Here is a 25,473-nt window from a genome sequence, read left to right as displayed (position 1 = left end):
GTCGCTTTGGCTTGTGATGCTTCTGTAAAATCTCCTCATTGGCATAATATCCCAAATTGTACTGGTAAATGTAAAAATGTGAAACTTGATTTTTCTTATTGAGAAGAGAGCTTTATGCCAAGATATTATTCGTCCTTCAGCCACCTTCAGCTCTGTATAGTTTTGTACCTTCCATTCTGCTATTTGTTTTCTCTATGTTTTATGCTTTTTTGTTTCTCCATTTTTCTATTACAGCTTTTTTAATGCTAAGTAAAATATATTTTTTTAGTATGCTATTTTGATTCTATTATTGTCTTTCATAATCTTTTTTAGCTATTTGCTTTGTGGTTGCTCTGAATTACTTTTAAACACTATAGGTTGGATTAATCCCAATTTAATTTTAATAGCATATAAAATCTTTGCTTTAATATACCCTCATTTGTACAAATTACATCTATATACATTATAAGCATGATAACAAAAAATTATTTTATGCACCTGTTGTTTAAATGAGATAGAAGAAGAAAACAGTTAAAAAATATGTTTCTATTTTTTGTATTTGCCTATCTACTTACCTTTACTCATGCTTCTCTGTTACTTAGTGTGGATTTGAGTTACTGTTTATTGTCATTTATTTGAGCCTGAAATAGAATACCCTTCATTTTTTTTGTTTGTAGGTCAGGTCTGCTAGTGACAAATTCTTTCAATTTTACTTATCTGGAAATATCTTAATTTCTTTTTTTTCCCACATCACCCAGCTCTTTATTTTTGAAAGCTAGATTTGCTATATACAGAATCCTTGATTGACCGTCTTTCTTTCATCGCTGTAACTATATCATCTCACTGTCTTCTGGACTTCATGGTTTCTAATGAGAAGTCAGCTATTTATCTTATTGAGGAAACTGTAAATGATGATTTGCTTTTGCTGCTTTTCCTTTGTCTTTTGATAGTTTAACAGGTCTAGGTTTTATGTACTTGAAGTTTGTTGAGCTTCTTACATGTGCAGATTAATTTTCCTCATCAAAGTTGGTAAGTTTTGGACCTTATTTTTTAAAATATTCTTTCCACTTTTTTCTCTCTGCTCTTCTTCTGAGACTCACATTATGTATATGTTAGTATGCTTCATGGAGTTCCACATGTTAATTCTTCTTCATTCTTATTATTTCTTAGATTCAAGAATTTCCACTCACCTTTTCAAGTTTAGATTTTTTTCTTCTGCCAGTTCAAGTGTGCTATAAATCCCCTGTAATAAATTTTTTTATTGTAGTATCAGTGCTTTTCAATTCCAAAATTTCTATTTGATTTTTTAAATCAAATTTATCTCTTCATTTATATTCTCTATTAGCAAAGGCATGATTCTCAAACTTCCCTTAAATTCTTCAGACACGATTTCCTTTAATCTGAAATATTTATAATACTTGTTTAAAGTCTTTGTCTAATAAGACAAATGTCTGGGCTTCTTCAGGGACAAGTTCTATTTACTACTTTTTTTTCCTATGTATTAGTCATACTTCTCTGTTTCTTTCTGTGTTTTAGATTTTTGATGTGATTGTTGAACACTAGATATTTTAAATAATATATGGAAATTAGGAAAGCATACTTCTCCTTAGTCCCAGTGTTTGTTTTTGCTCTGTTGGTGGTGGTGGTGGTTCTTTAGTGACTTTCCTGGGCTAATTCTGTGTATACAGTCTCTATTCTTTGACCTAGCTAGCTGGACATTTTATGACTGGTCAGAGATGTCTTTACATGCCTTGAATCAGTTGGTCTCCTACAGCCTTTACCAATGAGCTCTGTCCTTTTGTGTTGGAATTCACTTCAGGGTTAGCCAGAAGTGAAAGATGAGGGGCTTCTCAGGTCTTCCTGAGCATGCATACAGCTCCACACATGTATGTAGCTTTCTAAATTCCCCAGACTAATTTAGACCTCTTCAAAGCCCTTTTTGGACATTTCATTCCTTAGTTGTTTTCTTTCAAGTTTTTTGTTCAGTTTCTTATTAGCCGCAACTGATAAATTCCCTTAGAGGACTGTGATGTTTAACAGTTGCTGCTAATTGTTTTCAATAAAAATGCTGTGGGTAGAACTATGCACATAGAATGAGCTAAGTCTGAGCAAATAAAGACAAGTCTCTGAGAATGGAACTTTTCAGCAAGGTGTGCCAGGCAGGTCAAATAGTGACAGTTTTCTGAGAATGGGCTATTGGTTTTCACAGCTACCATAGTTACAAGGGTTGGATTTCAAGGCTACTCTGGAGCTTGGGGAGCAGGGGAATTGGATTAGAGTAGGTTGAAACACCACAAAGCTTGCTGTTCTTGCTGAGAGCCAACTGTTTTGTTCTGTTTTGTTTTTTAAATAAACACTGCTTAGATTATCACAAACCTTTATTTAATTACTACAATGCTGAAAAATTGATTTTGGCAATATTTCTAAGTGTTCTTGTTGCTTTTTGAGGAGCAGGTTTACAAAAGTTCTCCCTCTGCCATTTTGGAAGTACCTCTTCCCAGTCTTGTGTACTTTAATCTGCATCCTTGTTTCCAGTTTCTGGTCCAGTCTCTTACTGCTTGCCCTTCTCTTACATATTTCTACTGGATCCCTGGGACTCTGATTCCATGGCTAACATACTTAAATGCCCAACTATTTACTAATTGTCACTTCCCTTTCTTGCCTGGCAGCTTCTCAGGCTCATTCTCTCATATCCCACATAAATTGAAATCCTCTGTTTTTCCCTTAGTTATTAGTATTTCTTAAGTTTCTGGCTTAGGGCCTGAGTCTTGTCTATTCTTCATGATCACCCCATTGTTACCCATACTTTCAAATCTTTCTTTTCTAGCCTAGTCTCTCTCATAAGCTCTACATCTGTGTACCTAATTGTGCTTAATGTAAATACTTCGAAATTCTGTAGGCACAAAATTTCGTCAGCTCAAAACAAAAGACAACCTATTCTTGTTTCTCAGTTTTCTTTGAATGACATCTCCTTTCAACCAGTTGCCTAAACCAAAAATTTAGGTCATCTTTGTTTCTTTCTCTTTTACCCTACCCTCTGTAGCCAGTCAGTGAGATTCCTCTCAATTCTATGCCCCAAATCCTTCTTGATATTTTCTTTATCTCTACTGACATCTCTCATGTGAATTATTCCAGCAGCCTGCTAAACAGATCTTCCTATTTTAGTTCTCTTCCCAGCTTCTCCACAATGTGTCCACAAGGTAATTTTATAAAATGCAAAATAACACAGGTACAGTCTGCATTTGCACCCACATATACACACACTTTGCCTTTCTCTTCATTATATGTCTCGCTCCATCCTAACTACATTTTTCCTATTCCTAGATAATGCCCTGTTTTCTATTGCTTTTAGGTTTCTATGTATACTGCAACATTCTTTCTCATTTTGCTTTTTTGTTACTACCTCTGGGGAGCCTACCTGCATTCTCATAATCTTGGATACTTCTGGATATAGAATTACCATACCGTAATTGCCTATTTACTCATCTTTATTATATGCAAAAATAAAAATCAGCCATTATCTAGTTTAATGTGTATATATAGTATTATGACCAAAATAAACCTAAATGTCACCCGAAATAAATAGTATAGCATAAACATTGTTTCATGTTAGAAAATATACATCAACATTATTGATGTATATTGCTGAGGTTGGCAAACTTTTTCTGTAAAGCTCCATGTGGTATATATTTTAGGCTTCCAGGGCTGTAAGGTCTCTTTTGCAACTACTCAGCTCTGAGTAGAGCCTGTAGCAGAAGCAGTCCCAGACCATTCTAAGTGGATGTGATGTAGTCCAATAAAACTTTACTTATTAAAAACAGGCAGCAAGCAGAATTTGGTGCGGGAGTCATACATCTATGATACTAATATACCATGATTACTTAATCTCCTATTTTGAGAAATTTATATACTCTTCATCTTTTTTCACGATTAGTAGTACTATATTAACATTTTAATAGCTAAATATTCATGTATATTCTTATTTTTTCCTTAGAATAAATTCTGAAAATGTAATTTCTAGGGCTAATAATATTCCTAAGGCTTTTAAAAATGAGAGTAAATGACATAATACTTGCCTTCTAAATTGTGACTATGAAGAGTTCTGTTTGGTTCATTTTGCAGTTTTGTGGGGTGGGGAAGGAATTGTGGAGTGAAAATTTAGAAGCAAAGAGAGACTGGAGGGAAGCAGATCGAGTTAATGATGTTGATATAAAACTTTAGGAAAGATATTCTAGGAAGAAAATCTGAAAAATTATATAAATACAAATTCTCCTGTTCGTATACCAAGTATTTTTGCAGGGTATCTATAGAGTTTTATTTAAAGTTTTGGTATATTGACTTTGATATTTGGGAAGTGGGGTTTGCACATTACAAAATAAGCATTTCTACTCAATCTCCTAAGATAATAATAAGCTTGTTTTTAAAAAAAACAGAAAAGAAGACAATAAGTTTTTTTATTCTGGATGATGATGAGGTCCTGTTAGTTGAAGTAGGAACTGACAAAATACTGTTCATGGACCAAATCCCTACCATCCCCTCTTTCTGTAAATGAAACATTATTGGACCCCAGCCATTCCCATTCACTTAAGTAATGCCTATGGCTGTTTTCGGGCCACAACAGCAGAGTTAAGTAGTTGTATCAAAAATAGTATGGCCCACAAGGCCTAAAATATTTGCTATCTGCCCCTTTATACAAAATAATTTGCAGGCCCTGGGATTAGAATAATAGTATGTGTTAGTCTTTCTGTTCATTGAACATGGATCTACAAAAATAAAGGTAATTTTGTTGTCAATTAATAAGATTTTAGATGCACATTTTAAGAGACCAAATCCAGGCACTTAAAATATAGAAGAAAATGTGAGAAAGTAATATAAGAATCTTGGAATACAGAGGACTTGATGTTCAGTGTGATTATAAGTTCTGTGGAAGGTTAGATTTAGAGCCCCCAAGTACTTGCTGTTACAAAGGCACCTGCCTTATATATGCAGTCCCTGCTTACACACAGTTGCAAAGTAGCCAACTCCACAAAGTTTTGCCATAGTGTTTTTAAAAACCAGCAGTTATGCTGTAACCAGTTTCCGTGGGGCGTTCCTGAAACAACTTTGTTGTAGTTTCTGGATTAGACATCAGTTATATTGGAAAATTCAAACTCTTAAAAATTTTTTGAAAACTGTGTTATGTACATAGGCTTATTCTCTCAAAGATAATCTTTATTCCTACTGGACTTATTGCCTTAATTCAGTTTGACATGACAATAAGGGGGAACATTCAGAAAGTAGCAATATTTTCTTTATCTCTACATGTTACCTAGAAAGAGCTAATATCCTAAATCTTTTAAGAATCTCAAATCATCTAGTAATGTTTCAAATGGTGTAGCTTTCTCTAACTATAAACTTTCTTTAAAAACTGTGAGTGAACTCAGAGTATAGGAAAAGCCTTAGGACTAAAGACAGATGTTCTTCTTAATTAGGCCACTAAGCCTGAATCCCTAGTACCAATTACCTTCCTATGGACTTATTCTATGACAGAGAAGCCTTTAATTTAATGCTGAAGCCACTGATTTTAGGGCATTTTCTCACACCTGCACCTAGTCCTGACAGAGGGGGTAAAGGTAGACTAGTTTTGCTCTAAGGGACTGTGCCGCATGTGGTCCACACATCTTTGAGGGGTGGAGCTGATGGAGGGCAATAATAGAAGTTGTATCTTTGTCAAGATAAAGCAATGCTATTACAGAACTACAAATTTTACAATAATAGAAGATACAAACAATATTAAGAAGTTGACTCACATTTATTTTTACACATTTTTTTCCTTATCTTTCTGAATCTTTTATTCATCTTCTCATTTTATTTTGTGCGATACTGTTCTCTATTAGAGTCTTTAGTGCTATGCCAAGAATTTTTGTGCTGTGGTTCTTCGGGAAATTGTTCTTGAGGGAGAATGGTGAGACACTAGACTGTCATCAAGCATCTCTGAGCTGCTGGAGAATCAGGAAGGTACATCTGTTGTGGACGCAAGGACTACAGATTTGCATGGGACTTAGGGTCATTCAGGTAGGAAGTGCAGTAGGCTGAGGACTCTTCACAAAACCCATACTTTCTACAGTAACCCTGATGGCAGGTCCACTAGCTGTATCAGAGTTCCTCTGTTTTTATAGATAATTTTTTTCAGATATTCAAAGGCTTTCACGTCATTCCCTTCTCCATAAGCAGTTATTCTGTTATGCTGAGGGTTTGTTAATTCATTTAATATATATTTATTTAACACATACTGTGTGTTTGTGCTAGGTCCTAGGGATATTAGGATCATTAAGGAAACAGGTGTTTACAGTAATACATAAGAACTGAGAGATTAAGGGTTAAGGAAGCCAATGTTAACTTTTTTAAATTGAACCGGCATGGTTAAATGGAAAGACCATTAGTTTTAGATTTTGTTGATCTGTTTTCAAATCTTGATTCAGTTACTTAATAGCTCTGTGAAACTTTGTGGTACTTGCAAGGTTATTCTAAGTTTTAGAAATAAATATATGTAAAGCACTTAGTCCAGTGCCTGCTGAATAAGTTATTTTTGCATTTGTCCTAAGTAATATACCACAAATTATTGTAGTTCCAAAGCCTATAAAGAGGAAGATAATTTCTCTGGCCCCTTACTTCACAGGACATGTGAAAAATAAATAATTTTTTTAATGTATGAACTTTGTGATCACCCTCCATATAAAAAATCATTAGTAAAAATCACATTTTACAATTTGGTGTCATAAAATTCACCCAAATTTTCATTAAAATAATGTGTCTATAAAATCAGTGTTTTAGGAACTTATTAATATTTCTTACAAATATGCTGTTATACTAGTAATTCTGTCATCACTGATCTTAGATTTGTCAACTAAAAAGGGAATAATTCTCTCTCTCTCTCTCTCTGCCTCCATCACCTCATGCTTCAGCATGCCAGTCACTTTTAACCAAATTGTGGTTTATATCCAGAAGAATAATGTTATAACCTTTTTAAACATGAGATGTTTAAAAAGCATGCAAGTAGATCATTAGTAAACTGATTAATTATATTTTCTTCAAGACTCATTTATCACTACAACCTGGATTTTTTCTATGTGAAGAATTCAAAAACTGCAGTATTTAGGAAATAGTACCACATTGTATTTAGCAATTAAACTAAATAGCAATTTGCTTTCCATTGAAAGTATTTTTTCTTCCTTTGATACTAAGTAGCATAACTGCTGCCAAAAATAGAAACTAAAATTGGTCTAATGGCAAAACCATTTGTAATTCTTCAAAAGTGTGAAAATTGATAGTTTAGAACTCTATACTCAGAAGGGTGCTGATCTTATTCCGTTATGTGACTTAACTTTCCACTTTTGCTCTACCATATGTAATAGCTTCTAGATTTATTAATTCTTTTATAATTACCTTCAAAGTAAGAGAAGCTGATGTTACTCATAAAAATGTAAACACAGTTATCAACAGAACATTGAATCATTTTTTATACAGTTTATGTAAATCGTTCTAAATTATATTTAGGAAATACTAAACAATTACTTCCTTTCCTATCACAAGAAAAAGCCCAGTGAAACAGTACAATAAGGGTTGGGCAAGAAGCCAGATAAATTGTGTTGGCAGGAGAGTACAGTGATAGTGAGTGACAGCATGAGAAAAATGGATGTGTTCTTCCATCACTGCTGCTCTCCTCTCTGCTTAAATTAGACAAATAGCATGGACAGAAGGGGAACTAGGGACAATGCTCAGGGAACAGGAGCTGCTTCCACACAGCTAGCTCTGCCAGATTCATGTGAGTAATGGTGCACCTGCTTTTTGTTGTTGCTGTTGTTCCTTAACCTTGTCATGGATACACTGCTGTTTCTGTGGCACTTCCTTTGTGGGTTCTTACTCATATTACTTTCTTTATCATGGCCATGCTGGATTGTCTGTTGGCAAGTCTGCACCATTTATTCCTCCTGCTCCCTGCCTGATAGAATGGCTTCCTGGGAAGTGTGCATGGTTTTTTTCCCCTCCTCTCACTGTGTCTTCTTGTGTCCCACTCCATCAGATGTGCAATTTAGATATCCAGAAGTCTATTACAACTGATCTGTAGAGCTTTTCTTTTGATTGGTTTGTGTCTGGTTTGGTTTTTCCCCCCCCCAATTTCCCCTTCCCCTAGTAGCAAAATTCTACACACTGAAACTGTTTTTACCTTCTCCTTTCACCTAGAGCTGTCTCTGCCTTAGGGAAGTCTCTTGTTTGAAAACATGTATGCTGAGATAAACGTTCATTGATCTACTTAGTCAACTTTCAGTAAATTTTTGTTAAGATTCATAACACTGCCAAGTGGTATTATAGGACTGTTGTACATAAAACTAGTTAGATTGTGAAGGTGAAATAGGCATATTTTCACCAAAACTACTATTTAAATTATACTACAATCCTTATGTTTATAAAATGCTCCTAAATGTTCTATTGTAAGATACAGTTAATACAAGTGGCTTTAACTCTGGGTTAATTTTTTTCAACTCTTACTTTAGATGTGTTGTCATTAGAACATTTAAATGATGTAATTTTGAGGTTTGTACTGTTAAAATTTTTAAATACATTTCAAGACTAAACTTTCTAATGTGTTACATTTTAGGTCAGAAGACATGTCTTCATCTACATGGCATCTTTCCTTACCTCTATGTGCCATACGATGCTTATGGACAACAGCCAGAGAGCTATCTGTCTCAGATGGCGTTCAGTATCGACAGAGCACTTAATGTGGCTTTAGGCAATCCATCTTCCACTGCTCAGCACGTGTTCAAAGTGTCGTTAGTATCAGGAATGTAAGTATGTGATATTACCTTTTAAATTTTTTATTTATCTGTATTTCTATTGCCATTCTAATTAAAAGAAAATATATCCAATTAAAATATACTCTTCATTTTTCTTTTACTCCTAATCCAATGGAACTAGGGCAGATTTCTTGCTGTCAATTTTTAAAGTCGATTTTTATTGCAATGCCATATAGATGGCATTGATAGATTAACAATGGCATATAGATTAACAATGATTTTTGTTTTAATTGTTTCAACAAATATGAATTAAGCACCTCTGAGTGCCAGGCATTGCTCTAGGCATTTGGAATATACTGGTGAACAAAACAATGATTTCTGCCCTCATGGAGATTACATTTAGTAATGGGAAACAGAAATTACTAATAGATATAACATGAAATAAATGTATTTATTTAATAAAATGTATTTATTTATAATTACTGCTATAGAACAAAAGATGTAGAGCAGGACAAGAAGGATTAGTAGTATAGGGTGGGGAAGGAGACTGGTGGTAATTTTATATAAGGTGATAAAGGGGAGGTCTTATTGACTAGCAGTTTGACATTTAAGCAAAAACTTAAATGTGAGGGACTACGAACAGCATAGAGGCAGGTGGCTGGAATGGAGGGAGGAAAAGAGAGTAGAACAAAATGATGTGAGGGAAATATGAGAGGATGGAGATCATGTTGGCCAATGGTTCCTAATACATGATTTCCGTACTTTGGTTGCCAGGATCACCAATGTCAACTTTACCTGGTTTTGACAGGCATGAGAATGTACCTCTGAGATCTCTAAATACAGGGAGCATAATTGAATAACAGCCCCAACTGCTGCACTAAAATCCCTCTGTCATCCCGTAGCTGTAAAATTTCTTTCCCTAGACTATATCCCAGCCCATGGCCCAGCATGGCAAACACACTAAGGCAGTCCTGTTCCTGGAAGACACTTGAGGACTCCCAACAGCCTTTCTGAACTTTCATTACAGTCACACCGCAATAGAAGACATCTCTACTAATCTTCCCTCTCTCCCTCTCTCCTTTACTTGGGATCAGACCTGTATCTAAGTCTGGTTGCTACTGAAGTTTGAGAACTTCTGCCATAGGCTGTTCCAAGGACTGGCTCAGAGTAAAACTCTGAGCTGTTGCATGATTTTGAGCAACCATGAACGAATTACTTTAACAACTATTAAGAATAGATCATAAAAGAATGAGGATAGAAGCAGAGAAAGCATTAGAACTCTGTTTCCTTAATCTGCGTGAGAAAATACACTGGCGGGCACTAGGGTAATTGCAGGGGAGTAATGAGAAGTGGTTAGCTTCTGGATCTATTCTGAAAGTTGAGTCAACAAGATTGGTTGTCTCATTGAATATGGTTTTGAGAGGAATCAGGGATGGCTACAAAAGTTTAAGTCTGTACTGCTAAAAGAATGGAAGATGCAGGTAGAGCAGGTTGGCAAGAAAGATTTGGAGCTTATACTTGGACATAATGAATTTGATATATCTGTATAAAATCCAGGTGGAGATCTTAAATCTATATACTACTTCTTCCTTAATCTAGCCTATCTTCTGGACCACCACAGTATCATTTTAATTGAGTTCCCTTCTTCTATTCTTGTCTCACTCCAAAGCCACAAAATCACTCTTCTTATAATGTATATTGATACTTTTAAAATCATTTAAAATTTTTGAGTGTCTTCACATTATTCTTGGAATAAAATTTAAACTTCTGATCACAGCCAATGTGATATGGCCCCTGCTACATCTGTAACTTTGTTCAATAGGTTCCTTCCAGGAACATTGGTCTTTTAGTTTCTTTGATGTGCCAAGCTCTTTCCCACCTTTGTACATGCAGTTGCCTTTCCTTGCGTTCTCCATCCTTCTCCCATCCTTCAAATCCTCTAACTTATCCAGAGAAGTTTTCTCTGACTTCTCCATTTTTTTAAAGATTTTATTTATTTAACTTTAGAGGGGAAGGGAAGGAGAGAGGGAGAGAAACATCGATGTATGGTTGCCTCTCTTGTGTCCCCTGCTGGGAACTGGCTTGCAACCCAGGCATGTGCCCTGACTGGGAATCGAACCGCGATACTCTGGTTTGCAGGCCCGCGCTCAATCCACTGAGCTACACCAGCCAAGTGACTTCTCCATTTTAAATAGATTAATTTATTGTGTAATTCAGCCTGTTTTTTTGTTTCATTTAACATTTAACAGAGTTTGCAATTATTTTAATTTTTTTGTTTATATACCTAATTTTTATGTTTCTCCTACCATCAAGTAAGCTTCATGAGAAAAATGACCATATTTGTCTTGTTTATTATTATATGCCCAGCACCTTAAATGGCATTGGGCCCCTTAGTAGGTGGGGCTCAATTGCTATTTGGTTGAATAAGTGAATGAGGTGAAAGTTCATACCCCTCTTATGACAGCAGTAATTAGGTTGGAGGTAATCATCAGCTTTATATTCTAACCTTTTTATGTTTAGTGGTTTCTAAGAACTTTTCCATACACACTATTTCAAAGTCGAATCTCCAAACAGCCTAGTAAAATGAATAATTAATTACCAATCTTTCTGTATTTTTGATGGGTATTTGTTAAAGGCATTGCCATATTTTTTAATAAGTCTGGATACCTGGGGCAGAAGATGAGCTATTCAATCTAATTTATGACTGCCATTTTTTTTCTCATACTTCAGTGTTTGGGGGGAGGCTCTTTTCTTACCTAGATCCCCCTTTCCCTTACCATACATTCTAGCTTCTGGGATTCCTTTACTCCTTCAATATTCCTTACTTCTTTAAGATAGACAAGGTTGCATCACCTACCAAATTAAAATTTGTACAAAATGTAGTAATTCTAGTCTCCCTAGACTATGCATTATCCTGAGCCTGAGTTAAAAGATAGGACCACAACATGACTTTAGCCTTCCTTATTCCTGGGATTCTTTGACACTTGTGTGTTAGGAATAGGAACCTTTGAGTCACCTTGGACTCCTGGCGACCCTACTAATAGTGATCCCACAATGTTCTGTCTTCAGCAGACCTGCTTAGCTCCTGTAGAAGCATGCCTATGGCTTCTTTTATGGAGTAAGTCCATCTCACATTAGGTCTTCCCCTCTTTCTGCTGCCTTCTGTTTTTCTCAGCATTATTGTCTTTTCCAAGAACACTGCCTTCTCATGATGTGCCTAAAGGAGGACAGCTCCTGTTAAGAGATTCTAAGTTCTTCTAAGTTAATTAGCTGAGATTTTTTTCTTATTTGTGCTTGTTTTTCTTCTCATTGTTACATTAAAGAACTAACTTTAATTACCAGGTGTAATTTTTTAAGCACAAAAATATCTGCCCTCAAATTCTGCTCCATTCTACTTTCTTCCCTCCACAGAGTTTCTCTGTTGCATTTTTTTTTTTTTTTTTTTTGGCAAAATCAACTACAGCCAACAATAGGAAGTAAAGGTTGCCAAGACAATTATGCAGAGACTTGCTTGGCCAGAAGAAACACGAAATTGAAATTACAGAGTTTTCAGACTATATTTTGGGGCAATAGATAAGAAAACAATCCTAGGTTTATAAAATATTTTAGAGGTTTGATAGACTTAACTTGTATTGAGTTTTTGAAATTGTAAGATTGTATATGTAAAAAACTAAAGATTGTTAACAAAAACAAAACAAAGCAAAGATAATATGGACTACCAATTCAGATTTAATTTTTTCCCTTATTTATCTGGCTAAAGATAAGTCATATCTCCAGACAGAGAAGGATATTTATATATATGAAAAATACAGCATGAGGAATAAAGAGTTGAATTTTGCAAATGAGAGAGATAAGATTATTTAATATGTCTCTCACCCCTTCATGGCAAACAAAATGGGGTATACTAGACAGTGAGTGTTAAGTGTTATTAAAAAAAAAGGCAAGGAAGGGTGAAGAGTAAGGGATAAGTAGTGATGGTCAGAGAAGGGCTTTCTGAGGAAGTAAGTTTAAGCAGAGACCTGAGTGCATATTGAAAGCAAGTCACGCAAAGGTTTAGGGCAGAGGAAATGGAATGGCAAGTTACTTGAGAGTGGATCAAGTTAGAGGGACTGAAACGTTTAGAATGGCTGGAGGGAAAAGGAAGAGTTGTAAGGTGTAAGATTGGAGCGAGTGACAAGGGTGACATAAAGAACCTTTCAGACCTTGGTAAATAGTTGGATTTTAAAAAAATAGAAATTGCTTTATAGGAATACAGATGGCACTGATCTAAAGCTTTAAACAGCTTTTTAAAAAAAGTTGTTTAAATATACTTCATATACTGACTCCACTGCCAGATATCTCCTGTATTTGACATGTTCTCACTACACTGTGAAACATGATAGAAAGAAGTGGTATCCTACTAAAACTAAGTTTTCTCTAGTGCCTATCATAGGGGACACTATTTTAAAAATGAAAGGTAAAGGATTGCCAGTCAAGATGGTGGGGAAGACAGACATGGCTCGCCTCTTGGCACAACCACATCAAAATTACAATGAAAATGTAGAGCAATCATCATTCAGAACTATCAGAAATCGAGTTGAGTGCTGGCTGGTATGGCTTAGTTGATTGGGTGCTGGCCTGAGAATCAAGGGGTCGCCAGTTCAATTCTCAGTCAGGGCATATGTCTGGATTGTGGGCCAGTTCCCCAGTAGGGAGTGTGAGAGGCAACCACGCACTGATGTTTCTCTCCCTCTCCCCTTCCCTTCCCCTCTCTCTAAAAATACATTTTAAAAATCTTTAAATAAAAAAAGAAATAGAGTTGAATGGAAGTTTGACAACTATGGAATTAAAGAAACCATATTTATCCAGATTGGTAGGAGGAGCTTAGATGCAGAATGGGCTGGGCCCTCACCCATGTGTGTTGGATAAAAATTCAAGAAGGCCCTGGCTGGTGTAGATTGAGTGGACTCAGTCTGCACTCAGTGGATTGAGTGCGGACCTGTGAACCACATAATCAAGGTTTGATTCCTAGTCAGGGCACTTGCCTGGGTTGCAGGCCAGTTCCCAGCGGGGGACTCACAAGAGGCAACCATACATTGATATTTCTCTCCTTCTCTCCTTTCCTTCCCCTCTAAAGATAAATAAATAAAATCTTAAATATAAATAAATAAATAAAGAGGGATATCTCAGGAGTGAGGGGTCCCAGCCCCACACCAGGCCCGCCAGTCCAGGGTTCCAGTTCTGGGAAGATAAGTCCCCACAACTTCTGGCTGCAAAAACCACTGGGGATTAAGTTGGTGGAAGAAACTGCTAGAGCACTAAGCAGTTCCTCTTAAAGAACCTACGCATGGACTCACCTACTCAGACCTACTCCAGTTTGAAAGGCACCAGTGGTATTACAGGGAAAAACTGAAGTATCTGGCATCAAAGTGAGCAGAGACCATTGTCCCTTTTTTAAACCCTCCACCCACAGAGTCAGCAAGCTGGTACCATATCTCAGACTCCATCAACTTGGCTAGCACTCTTTGACCCACCCTGGAGACCCCCAGAGATTCTGTCCCACCCAACTTATGGGCCCACCCAAGCTGCTTTTTCATATGAATGACTGGTCTTGGCTCATGTTTCACAACTGCCTAAATCCTATCAAACAAGCAATAGCTGGCCTCAATGAGTCCTAGGCCCAGCACTAGCAGCAGCCAGTTTAGTTTCACAGCATGGCTTAGCCTATGAATCTTCCAGTCCAACACAAGTAGCAGCCTTTTCAGATTGCTTTATAGCTCAGACAGGGTAGCCCTGGGCAAAACATAGGTGGGGGGGGCCTGATACCCCTCCCACCTATGGCCTGTACCTTCTGGGAAACCCCAGGGCCAGCACACCCAGTGGATAGCTACAGACCACGTCAGAGCACCACTACTCTGCCCTGTACAGGTGATCCTCCATGAAGGGTGGAGGTTGGTGGTAAGTGGTCACAGCCAATCTTTGCAGCTTACTGGCCTGGGTAAATTTCTCCCATTGATCTGCCAACAGCAACCAAAGCTCAACTACAAGAGGAGGGTGTATAGTCAGCCCATACCTTGAGTACCCAGCTTGGGTGATAGGGGAGGCTGTACCACTGGACCCTACAGGGCACCAACTTCATTAGGCCATACTACCAGGACACAGAATCAAAGCAGCTCTACTTAATACATAGGACAAACACAGGGAAGCTGTCAACATGAGGAGACAAAGAAACATGGCTCAAATAAAAGAACAAATCAGAACTCCAGAAAAAAAACGAAACGAAATGAAGATAAGCATTGTCAGATGCAGTGTTCAAAACACTGGTTATAAGGATGCTCAAGGAATTTAGTGAGGACCTCGACAACATAAAAAAGATTCACTTAGAAATGAAGAATACACTAATTGAAGTAAAGAAAAACAGGGAAACAATAGTAGAGTGGATGGAACTGGTCATCAAATCAATGATTTGTAATATAAGGAAGCAAAAAACAACCAGTCAGAACAAGAAGAAGAAAAAAGAACTTTAAAAAATGAGGATAGTATAAGGAACCTCTGGGACAACTTTAAGAGGTTCAACATTCGCCTCATAGGAGTGCCAGAAGGAAAAGAGAAAGAGCAAGAAATTGGAAATCTATTTGAAAAAATTATGAAAGAAAATTTTCCTGATTTGGTGAAGGAAATAGACATGCATTCCAGGAAGCACAGAGAGTCCCAAACAAGATGGATGCAAAGAGGCCCACTCCAAGACATGTCATAGTTAAAATGCCAAAAGTTAAAGATAAAGAGAGACTCTTTATCTTTAAAGCTGCAAGAGAAAAACAGTTACTTACTTATAGGCAAGTTCTCATAAGACTGTCAAATGATTTCCAAAAAGAAACTTTGCAACCTAGAAGGGATTAGCAAGAAATATTCAAAGTCATGAAAAGCAGGGTCTGACAGCCAAGATTTCTCTACCCAGCAAAGCTATCATTTAGAATCAAAGGCAAATAAAGAGCTTCCCATACAAGGAAAAACTAAAGGAGTTCATCATCACCAAACCATTATTATATGAAATGTTAAAATGACTTATTTAAGAAAAAGATCAAAACTATGAAAACAAAATGGCAAAAAATACAAATCTATCAACAATTGAATCTAAAAAACAAACTGAGCAAACAAGAGCAGAGACAGAATCATGGATATGGGGAGTGTTTTGATGGTTGTCAGGTCAAAGGGGATTGTGGGGAAATGAGTGAAGAGGTGAGGGGAGTAGGAAGTACAAATAGGTAGTTATAGAATAGCCATGGGAATGTGAAGTACAATACAGGAAATGGAGTAGCCTAAGAACTTACGTGCAGGACCCATATACATAAACAGTCGTGTGGGGATTGCCTGATGGAGTAGGGGGTACTGGGTAGAGTAGAGGCAAAGGGGGAAAAATCAGGACAGCTATAATAGCATAATCGATAAAATATAATTAAAAAAATAAGGTTATATCACAAAAAACAAAAATGAGTTAACTTTTTTTAAAGATTTTATTTATTCACTTTTAGAGAGAAGGGAAGAGAAGGAAACAGAGAGGGAGAGAAACATCATTGTGTGTGAAACACTTGCCTATGATACACCCCCAACTGGGGACCTGGCCCATAACCCAGGCATGTACCCTAAGTGGGAGTTGAAACAGCGACCTTTTGGTTCACAGGTCGCCGCTCAATCCAATGAGCCACACCAGCCAGGGCTGAAAGTAATATTTTTTTTAAATTAAAGGTAATTGGGCACATCCACCTAAAGATTTGATCAATCACTTATTTATAGACATACTAAGTGGGTGCACAACTATTTATTTAGTCTACAAATTCCTATCTGTTTACATATTGTTTGTTTACATTGTCTTTGAAAAGGGTCATGTATATAATCAGGTGTACAGAAATAGTTTCAGATCCTCCTGAAATGATGAAACATGATAGCCCAACTTGTTTTGTCTTATATTGAGGACTTATTTCTCTATCATGTAGATTTTTGTTTCTTCCTGTCCCTTTTCAGTCTCCTAAGTTTCTATCTACACAATTTTCAAAGGCTTCATTTGCAACTTAAATGTGTGTGTGTAGTAGTTATACACAAACATATACATAATAGATAAACTTTCTGCCTAATGAGCTTGCAAAATTAATAATAAACAGATGGTTGAGGAAAATGATAAAATGCTGTTTATTAAAGGACTTTGTAGATGAAGAACTTTTAGTTTTTGACAGAAAAAATGGTAAATGGGAGAATGTGCTTGAAAAATCTGTTTTGTCTGATACACAATCAGAATGACACTTTTTGAAGAATCATGATGATTTGCTGCTCTTTTTTTCCTTTACTTTTTAAAAGTGGCATTTTTAAACTTTTTTGAAAAGTTAACTAGATTTTAATATTTCACATGTTAACCTGTGGTAGGTATAATTGCAAAGATCTTCGAGTTTTTGTATTGGGCCCAGGGTTTGGGGTAATATTTAATATAAGTAAGACTGAATTAGGCCAGCTGAGTTGAATTAGAGAAGTAAGTAAGTTACATTATTTCATCTCTGAATGATGAAAATAATTTGATTTTCTTTCTCTTTATTCCAGGCCTTTTTATGGTTATCATGAGAAGGAAAGACACTTTATGAAGATCTACCTTTACAATCCTGCAATGGTAAAAAGGTACAAAGTTAAATGAAATTAAAATATGAATAACTATCACTTAAGTATTTTAATAATAAAAAGAAATCTAGAAGAAAGTCTTACGTAGTTTGTAGTATTATTAATGAAAGAGACCATAATAGGTACATCTATGCATAGGAAGGATATTTTCAGGGTGAAGGGACCTTGGTTTATAGCTCCTAACTGCTGCTTTTCGGTCTTAGATTTAGAGAGTTGTGGAAGTTGATAAGGGGACATCATGGCTGCCATGTATGATCTGCGTGCCCCGTGGGCCAGACCAGATGTTCAATACCGAGAAAAAATAGCTCTTTAGTTTCAAAGGAATGAAAAACATGTGAGAGCAAAGTCAGAATGGGAGGGCTTCTGAGGTCTTGGGATCCTTTTGACTCCTTATTGGTAGTTAGTGAAATTCTATATCCTGGATTTATTGTTTGTTTTGTTTCTATTTGATTTTCTTTCTTTTCTCATTGAGTCTTCCTTAAGACTTATAGCTTATTCTCTCAATCATTCTGGAGCTGGTGTTATTGAGAGCAGGAAGGGCACATACAGAGAAGACTCCAGTCATCCTCTAGGGTTCAAAACAAGTGTTTCCATCCTACCCAGGGTAAAAGTAGCCCTGGAGATATGCTGAGTGTTGTTTTTTCAGAATAGCTTCTCTGCCAGTAGGAACTAGGTTCCAAAGGTAACCTTTCAGTAACATACTAACTGGATGTTCCCCAGAAGGTATTTAGGTACAAAGGAGATGAGGTTTACTCTAAATTAGGCCATGAGTACACTGAATCGCAGTGGTTATTTCCTTCTCTGGGTAACCAGTGAAAATTAGTTTCCTTTATTATCTGACCTCAACCTTACCCTAAATAGCTTTTGTTATGTCAGGTAACAAAACAATTTCTAAGAATAGGCAATGATGTTTTCCATCCCATATCTCCGCCAGTCACACTTTCTCATATCCATGGAGCAGTCCCTATCTTAGCCACTTTTGCATACACAGTGGTGAGAGTAAACCTCAATCATTTTTTTCTCATTTTTGTCCCCAGTTGTGCTAAGGGGGAACTATGAACAAAATTTGTGTAAGTCTTTTATAAATAACCTATAAACTGTAGTTCTGCTTGAAGTATAAGTATAACCTATTTTTCTTCCTGTGACCATAGCAATCAGATATTTATTAAACTATTTCCAATAAGTTTGCTTTATATAGTCAGCTTCTCACAGTGCCTATCTGAAATTCCCCGAATGATTGATGGATTCATTAATTTATTTTTAATAAATACTTATAAAATGCCTACATTTTTTGGTGTACTATAGTATTTGCTAGGTAAACATCGGTGAACAGTTTGTGTGGTTTCTGCTCTTAGGGATCTTACAGCCTAGCAGGGGAGACAGATAATAAACAAGTAACCTAAATATCTAACCTAAAATCATGATGTATGCTAATGAATGAAAAGAACAGAGTTCTGTGAAAGAAAACATTTTCTCTTGTATTTGTTACTTTTTTATAATACCTTTACATGTGAATCATTTGTGATGATATTTGACTAATACATAATGTAGTGATTAAGAGCCCAGACCGGATTACCTGCACTGAAAATCGGGCTCTTCTGCTTATTAGCTGGGTGACTTTGGGAAAGTTGTTTAATCTCTTTCTCATCTATAATTAGTGTTGATTTTGGTACACATTGTTCTGATAATCAAAATCTATAAATCACTCAGAACAGTGCCTGTCATAAGTTCTATGTAAATATTGACTATAGTATAATATGTAAAATGTTAAAGTACAACTTTCAGACCTTACCCTCACTCACAACTCTCTCCCTAGAGGCAGTCACTTTTAAGAGTTTGTATACATCCTTCTATTTTTTTATATATGCACATATATACATATATATGTACACACACATGCACATATCTTATTTTTTTTTAATTTCCATATAAAATTGGTATCATACTAGAATATAAGTCCACAAGGGCAAACTTTAGCGTTTTTCTGCTAAAGTTTACTGATAAATCCTCAGTTTTTAGAATAGTATCTGGCACATAGTAGTTAATGAATATTTGTGAAATGAATGAATGCTATACTTAGCATTTGGGGACTGGCTTCTTGATTCCTGTAGTTGTTCATCACCTGTGATTTTTGCTTCCATTCTCCTTAAACTACCTACTCTATTGACCACACCCTAGAACTTCTCCTACCTCTGAGATTTTAAATGCAAACATCTTGGTTTCCGACTACAGTCTTCCATGTCTTTTTAAACAAGTTTTTGAAATAATTTACATGCCACAAAATAAACATTATATATATACACACACATACACAATTTATGATTTTTAGGAAATGTACTGAGTTGTGCACCTGTCAGTGTTAGAACCTATTCATGGTTCTAGCAAGATTTTTTGTCTCTTTTTTCTATCTTTTTAACTCTGCCCCATTCTACCGGTTTTTAGCCTTCAAACTCCTTGGCCCCCACTCTACTTTCACACTTTGTACCTCTCTCCTGCAACTCATTTCTTTTCTTTCCATCTTAGATTCTATTCTTTTACCTTTTCAACTCCTTTTCCCATGAGGTGAAACCATCAATTCTGAGTTAATGTTTGTTTACTTTCTGCTAAACTCCATTTTCTCATTACTGCAGGATACAAAAAAAACCCCACAACAGATTGGTGCCACTGTAAATTCAGATATAGCAATCAGATATTTCAATCAGAAGGGGTACCTTCAATTTCACCTGGGCCCTTTCCTTAACTGCCTTACTTCTACTTTTCTCTAGTTAAGCCTCTGCTTACCATTCTCTGCCCTCTTTACTCAAATGTTGTCCATCCTAAAGCTTTGCCTCCTACCTCATAGAGAAAGAATCCATCATACTAGAACATTGGTTGTCAAAGTGTGGACTGGGATTTCTGAGACCTTTTGAGAGGATCTACACAATCAAAATTACTTTCATAGTGATACTAAGATGTGATTTGTCTTTTTCACTGTGTTCGCTGGTTGGGGGGATAAAATTGCTGGCACCTTGGTCCATATCAGGGTAACAGGATAAAACTACAGTACTTTCTCCCCTTATTCATAGGAGATATGTTCCAAGACCCCCAGTGGATGCTTAAAATTAGGGATAGTTCCAAATCCTATATACAGTATGCTATGTTTCTTCCTATACTTACATACGCTCTAACATTTCACTTCAGCATAGCTGAATTGCCAGCATTGCTATTCTTAAGCTTTGGGACCATTATTAAGTAAAATAAATGTCACTTGATCACAAGCACTGCAGTGTCACAGCAGTGAATGTAATAACTGAGATGGCTACCAAATGACTGACAGGCAGGTAGCATGTACAGCATGGATACGCTGGACAAAGGGATGATTTATATCCTGGACAGAATGGAGCAGGACTAAAGAGATTTCATCGTGCTACTGAGAACAACATGCAATTTAAAACTTAAGAATTGTCTGTTTCTGGAATTTTTTCTTCAATATTTTCAGACCATGGTTGCCCTTGGATAACTGAAACCATAGAAAGCAAAAGTGGATAAGGGTGAATGGCGGTACTTTAGTTGTTGTATTTTTCACTACCGAACACTCACAGATTAAAAAAAAAGAGCCAGTTTTACTGGCTAGGAGTATTTGAGGATATGGTAAAAATGACTAATTTTATTAAATCTTGACCCTTGAGTACACATGTTAATATTTTATGTGACAAAATGGAAGTAGGCAAGAAACATCTTGTGTGTACTGAAGTGTTATGAATGAATGTCTCAAGGGAAAAGCACTTTTATGATTGTTTTTAGTTGCAAGCTGAGCTAACCACTGTTTTTGTTAATAGAACACCATTTTTTCTTGAAAGAACATCAGATAACTAAAAAAGTTAGTGATTTGCCCATTTGACAGACATCTCAAAAATGAACAAAGTGAGCCTGTCACTTATAGACAAAAACTCATAGTATTTGTTGCTAATGATAAAATTTGACCTTTTAAGCTAACAGAACATTAGAATTTTTGAAATATATATTGGTGCTGTAAACTTTATTTTATTTTTTATTTTTCAATTACAGATGACATACAATGTTATATTAGTTTCTGGTGTACACCCTGTTGTACATTAGATGTTATATAACTTCTAAGTAATTATCCCAATAAATCTCTTACCTATCTGACACCATACATAGCTATTAGCACATTACTGACTGCATTCCCCTTGCTGCAGTTTACATCCCATGACTATTCTATACAACTGTACAACTACCAAGTTGTACTTTAAATCACTTCACCTTTTTTACCCGTCCCCCAACCCCTCTTCCAACTGGCAACTGTCAAAATATTCTCTGTGAGTCTGTTTCTGTTCTGTTTGTTCATTTATTTTGATTTTTAGTTTCAATTGTTGATAGATATGTATTTATTGCTATTTAATTGTTCATATCTTTTATTTTTTTCTCTTCTTAAAGAAGACCCTTTAACATTTCATGTTATACTGATTTAGTGGTGAGGAACTCATGTAGCTTTTTATTGTCTGGGAAATTCTTTTTGTGTCCTACGATCCTAAATGACAGCTTTGACGGGTAGAGTAATCTTGGTTGTAGGTCCTTGCTTTTCATCACTTTGAATATTGCTTGCCACTCCCTTCTGGCATGCAAAATTTCTGTTGAGAAATTAGCTGACAGTCTTGTGGGAACTCCCTTGTAAGTAACTAACTGGCTTTCTCTTGCTGCTTTTAAGATTCTCTCTTTGTATTTAACCTTTTGCATTTTAATTATTATGTGTCTTGGTGTGGGTCTTTTTGGGTTCATCTTGTTTGGGACTCTCTGCTTCCTGGACTTATGTCTATTTCCTTCACCAAGTAAGAGAAGTTTTCTGTCATTTTTTTCAAATAGGTTTTCAATTTCATGCTCTCTCTCTTCTCTATCCAGTATATCCCCTTGATGTGAATGTTGGTGTGCTTGAGGTTGACCCAAAGGCTTCTTATACTATCTTCATTTTTTTTTCTTTTTCTATGCTGATTGGGTGTTTTTTGTTTTCTTATATTCCAAATTATTTATTTGGTTCTCAGTGTAATCTACATTCCTGTTGATAAGCTGTAAATTATTCTTCATTTCAGTTAGTGTATCCTTTATTTCTGATTGGTTCTTTTTTATGGTTTCTATGTCCTTTTTCATGCTCTTGAAGTTCTCACTAAGTTCCTTGAGCATTCTTTTTTTTTCTTTTCTTTTCTTTTTTTTTTTAAAGTTCCTTGAGCATTCTTATAACCACTGTTTTGAACTCTGTATCTGGTACTTTCTTTGTCTACATTTGATTTAGTTCTTATTCTGGAGAATTCTCCTGTTCTTTCATTTGGGACCTGTTTCTTTGTCTACACATTTTGACTGCTTCCCTAATGTTTGTTTCTATGTTTTAGGTAGGGCTGCTGTGTCTCCTGGACTTTTATGCTAGGTGTCCTATAAGGCCTAGTGCCACAGCCTCACCAGTCACTTGAGTTGGGCACTCCAGGTGCACCCCTTTGTGGGCTGTGTACAACATCCTATTATAGTTCAGCCTTGATTGCTATTGGCATCACTGAGAAGGGTTGACCACCTAGATCAATCGGCTTTGAGGTCCGGCTGTGACTATAGTGGAGAAGGAGCTGTTGTGCAGGAGTCAAATCTACAAAGAAAGACTTGCTTCAGTGGGATTTTGGTGCTCACCAAGTCCGCACCTTGAGTGCATTGCTGGTGGATGTGGTAATATTGCAATCTGGAATGGTCTGAAGCTGTTCACTATGTGCACTGGCTCTGGGGCCTCCTAGGAGGGGTAAAGTCAGCCACTCCCTGTGCCCTACCTGGGGTTACCTCATAATGAGCTACAGAGCAATTTGCAAATGGCTGCTTACTTGTGTTGGGCTTGAAGGTGCCCAAAAGAGGTCAAACTATGAATCAAGGTGGGCTTCTGCTAGTGCCAGGCCTAGGGCCACTTAGCAAGAGGTAAGGGATATGCAGAGGCCAGATGCTGCTTATTTGAAAGATTTTAGGAAAGTTGGAAGCATGAGGCAAGATAGGCCAGTTATATGGAGAAGCCACTGGAAATGGCTTGAATGGGCCCACAGGTTGATTGGGACAGGGTCTCTAGGAACCTCCAGGGAGGGGCAAACAGTGAGGCAGATTGATGGAGACTTAGATATGCTACCCACCTGTCAGCTCTGTGGGAGGGGGAATCTCAGAAAAGGAACAATAACTTCTGCCAACACTTTTGTCTGGCAGAAAACTGGTCCCCTCCCCAGCTCTTACCCTGATGACTGACAGTTCAGTTTTTCCGAGTATGTCTCTGGTGCCTTTCAAGGTGCTGCCCCAGTGCTAGAATTCAGAAAGAGTGAGTCTGAGTAAGTCTATGCATGGGCCATGTAAGAGGAACTGTCTAAGACTCCAGAAGCCCTCTGTCTCACTCAGCTACAATCCCTGCTATTTTTTACACCCAGAAGTTATGGGGACTTCCTGGCACTGGAACCCTGGGCTGGGGAGGTCTGATGTGGGGCTGGGACCCCCTTACTCCTCAGAGAGGGCTTTCATAGTCAAGATATCTCTCCCATTTTCAAACTGCCACACATGGGTTGAGATCATCCTATTTTGCATCCCAACCTCTCCTACCAGTCTCAGTGTGGCTTCTTCTTTAAATCCTTAGTAGTAGACTTTCATTCAGCTAAATTTCAGGTAGTTCTAAATGGTGGTGGTTCTGTAGTTTGGTTGTATTTTTGATGTGGTTGTGGGAAGATTTGAGTACCACGTTTACCTCTTTCCACCATCCTGACTAGAAGTCCAGTATTGTGAACTTGAATAGCTCCCCATACGTAAGAGATTTGCCCTGGCTGGTGTGGTTCAGTGGATTGAGCACCAGTCTGCAAACTAAGGATCGCCAGTTTGATTTTCAGTCAGGGCACATACCTGGGTTGCAGGCCAGGCCCCCAGTTCAGGGTGCATGAGATGCAACCACACATTGATGTTTCTCTCTATTTCTCCCTACCTTCCCCTCGCTCTAAAAATAAGTAAATAAAATGGTTTTTTTTAGAAAAAGAGATTTTTCTGATGAGACAGATGATGTTAACAAATAATTTTTTTCATGTTGTTTAATGAAATATATCAACATTTAGAAGATCAGTTTAACTTCATGGATCTGTATTTTCAAAATGACCAGTGTGTGATGTTAGAAAATCCTACATGCGTAAAAGTATTTAAAGTGTAATATAGATCAGTAGATTTTAATGTAACATAATACTGAAATTGTTGGTATAGTTTCAAACTTCACATTGTTGCTAACCTTTGAGAAACTACCATTCTACTGCTTTTCCATATTGTATCAAAGAAAATCAACATTTATCTGTAAAGCTTAGTTATTCTTCCTTTTTCCAACTGCATATCTGTGTGAGGCTGAACAAAATGTCATAATAGGTTGAGCAGAGCAGTTGTGAGGTTCCATCTATCTTCTACTAAAACAGAAGTTTGCAAACATGTAAAACAATTATTCTTTTCTCATTAGCTTGTTTTTTGTTTTAGAAAATATAGTTTTTTAAACAAATAATGTTAAGATAAGTTTATTATTTTTAAATTAGTAGATAGGTTTCTTTAAAATTTGTCAGTTTTAACTTTTAATATGGTAAATATCAATGGATATAAATCACACACAAAAGCTCTTTGATGCTGTCAGTAATTTTTGAGAGTGAAAAGAGTTCCTGGAACCGAAAAGTTCCAGAACCACCGGAATAAAGCTCTCTTAATTTTCTATCAAAGACCCTCAGATTCTATTCACATCCGTTCTCTCCTTTTCACTACCTGTATCGGTGAAAGTGATTCTCTCCCTTACCTCCAAAGCTCAAGATCCACCCTCTTTGTCCTTTTCTTCATCTCTTAGTTATCCCTATCTCCTTTCCCCACACATAACACATGCATTGGTACTTGTAATTATTCTCCCTGAGGGTTTATCTATTCTTTGTGTATCCAGTTTTTTACTTCCCATTAACTCTTCAACTTACTCCAGTATGGCTTCCACCCCAACCATTCTTCTGAAACTGCTTTCACTGATGTTGTTAAATTAACCTTTCTGTCCTTACCCTTGACCTCA

At 36.7% G+C, this 25,473-nt stretch overlaps 1 protein-coding gene across 3 annotated transcripts in view; it reads left to right on the top strand.

Annotated features, from left to right (window-relative positions):
- REV3L (REV3 like, DNA directed polymerase zeta catalytic subunit) overlaps positions 1-25,473 on the top strand; it is a 173,092-nt gene that overhangs the window by 38,888 nt on the left and 108,731 nt on the right. For all 3 annotated transcript variants that reach the window (XM_037065055.1, XM_037065056.1, XM_037065057.1), the window contains exons 2-3: positions 8,618-8,807; positions 17,325-17,399. In XM_037065055.1, the coding sequence (XP_036920950.1) occupies positions 8,618-8,807; positions 17,325-17,399 (265 nt within the window). The remainder of the gene's footprint in view (positions 1-8,617; positions 8,808-17,324; positions 17,400-25,473) is intronic.

This window comes from Sturnira hondurensis, unplaced genomic scaffold (genome assembly GCF_014824575.4).
Source record: "Sturnira hondurensis isolate 20B ecotype Veracruz unplaced genomic scaffold, ASM1482457v3 Scaffold0015596, whole genome shotgun sequence".
NCBI classification, from domain to species: Eukaryota; Metazoa; Chordata; class Mammalia; order Chiroptera; family Phyllostomidae; genus Sturnira; species Sturnira hondurensis.
Note: the sequence above shows the minus strand (reverse complement) of the source record. Positions and strands in the feature narration are given on the sequence as shown.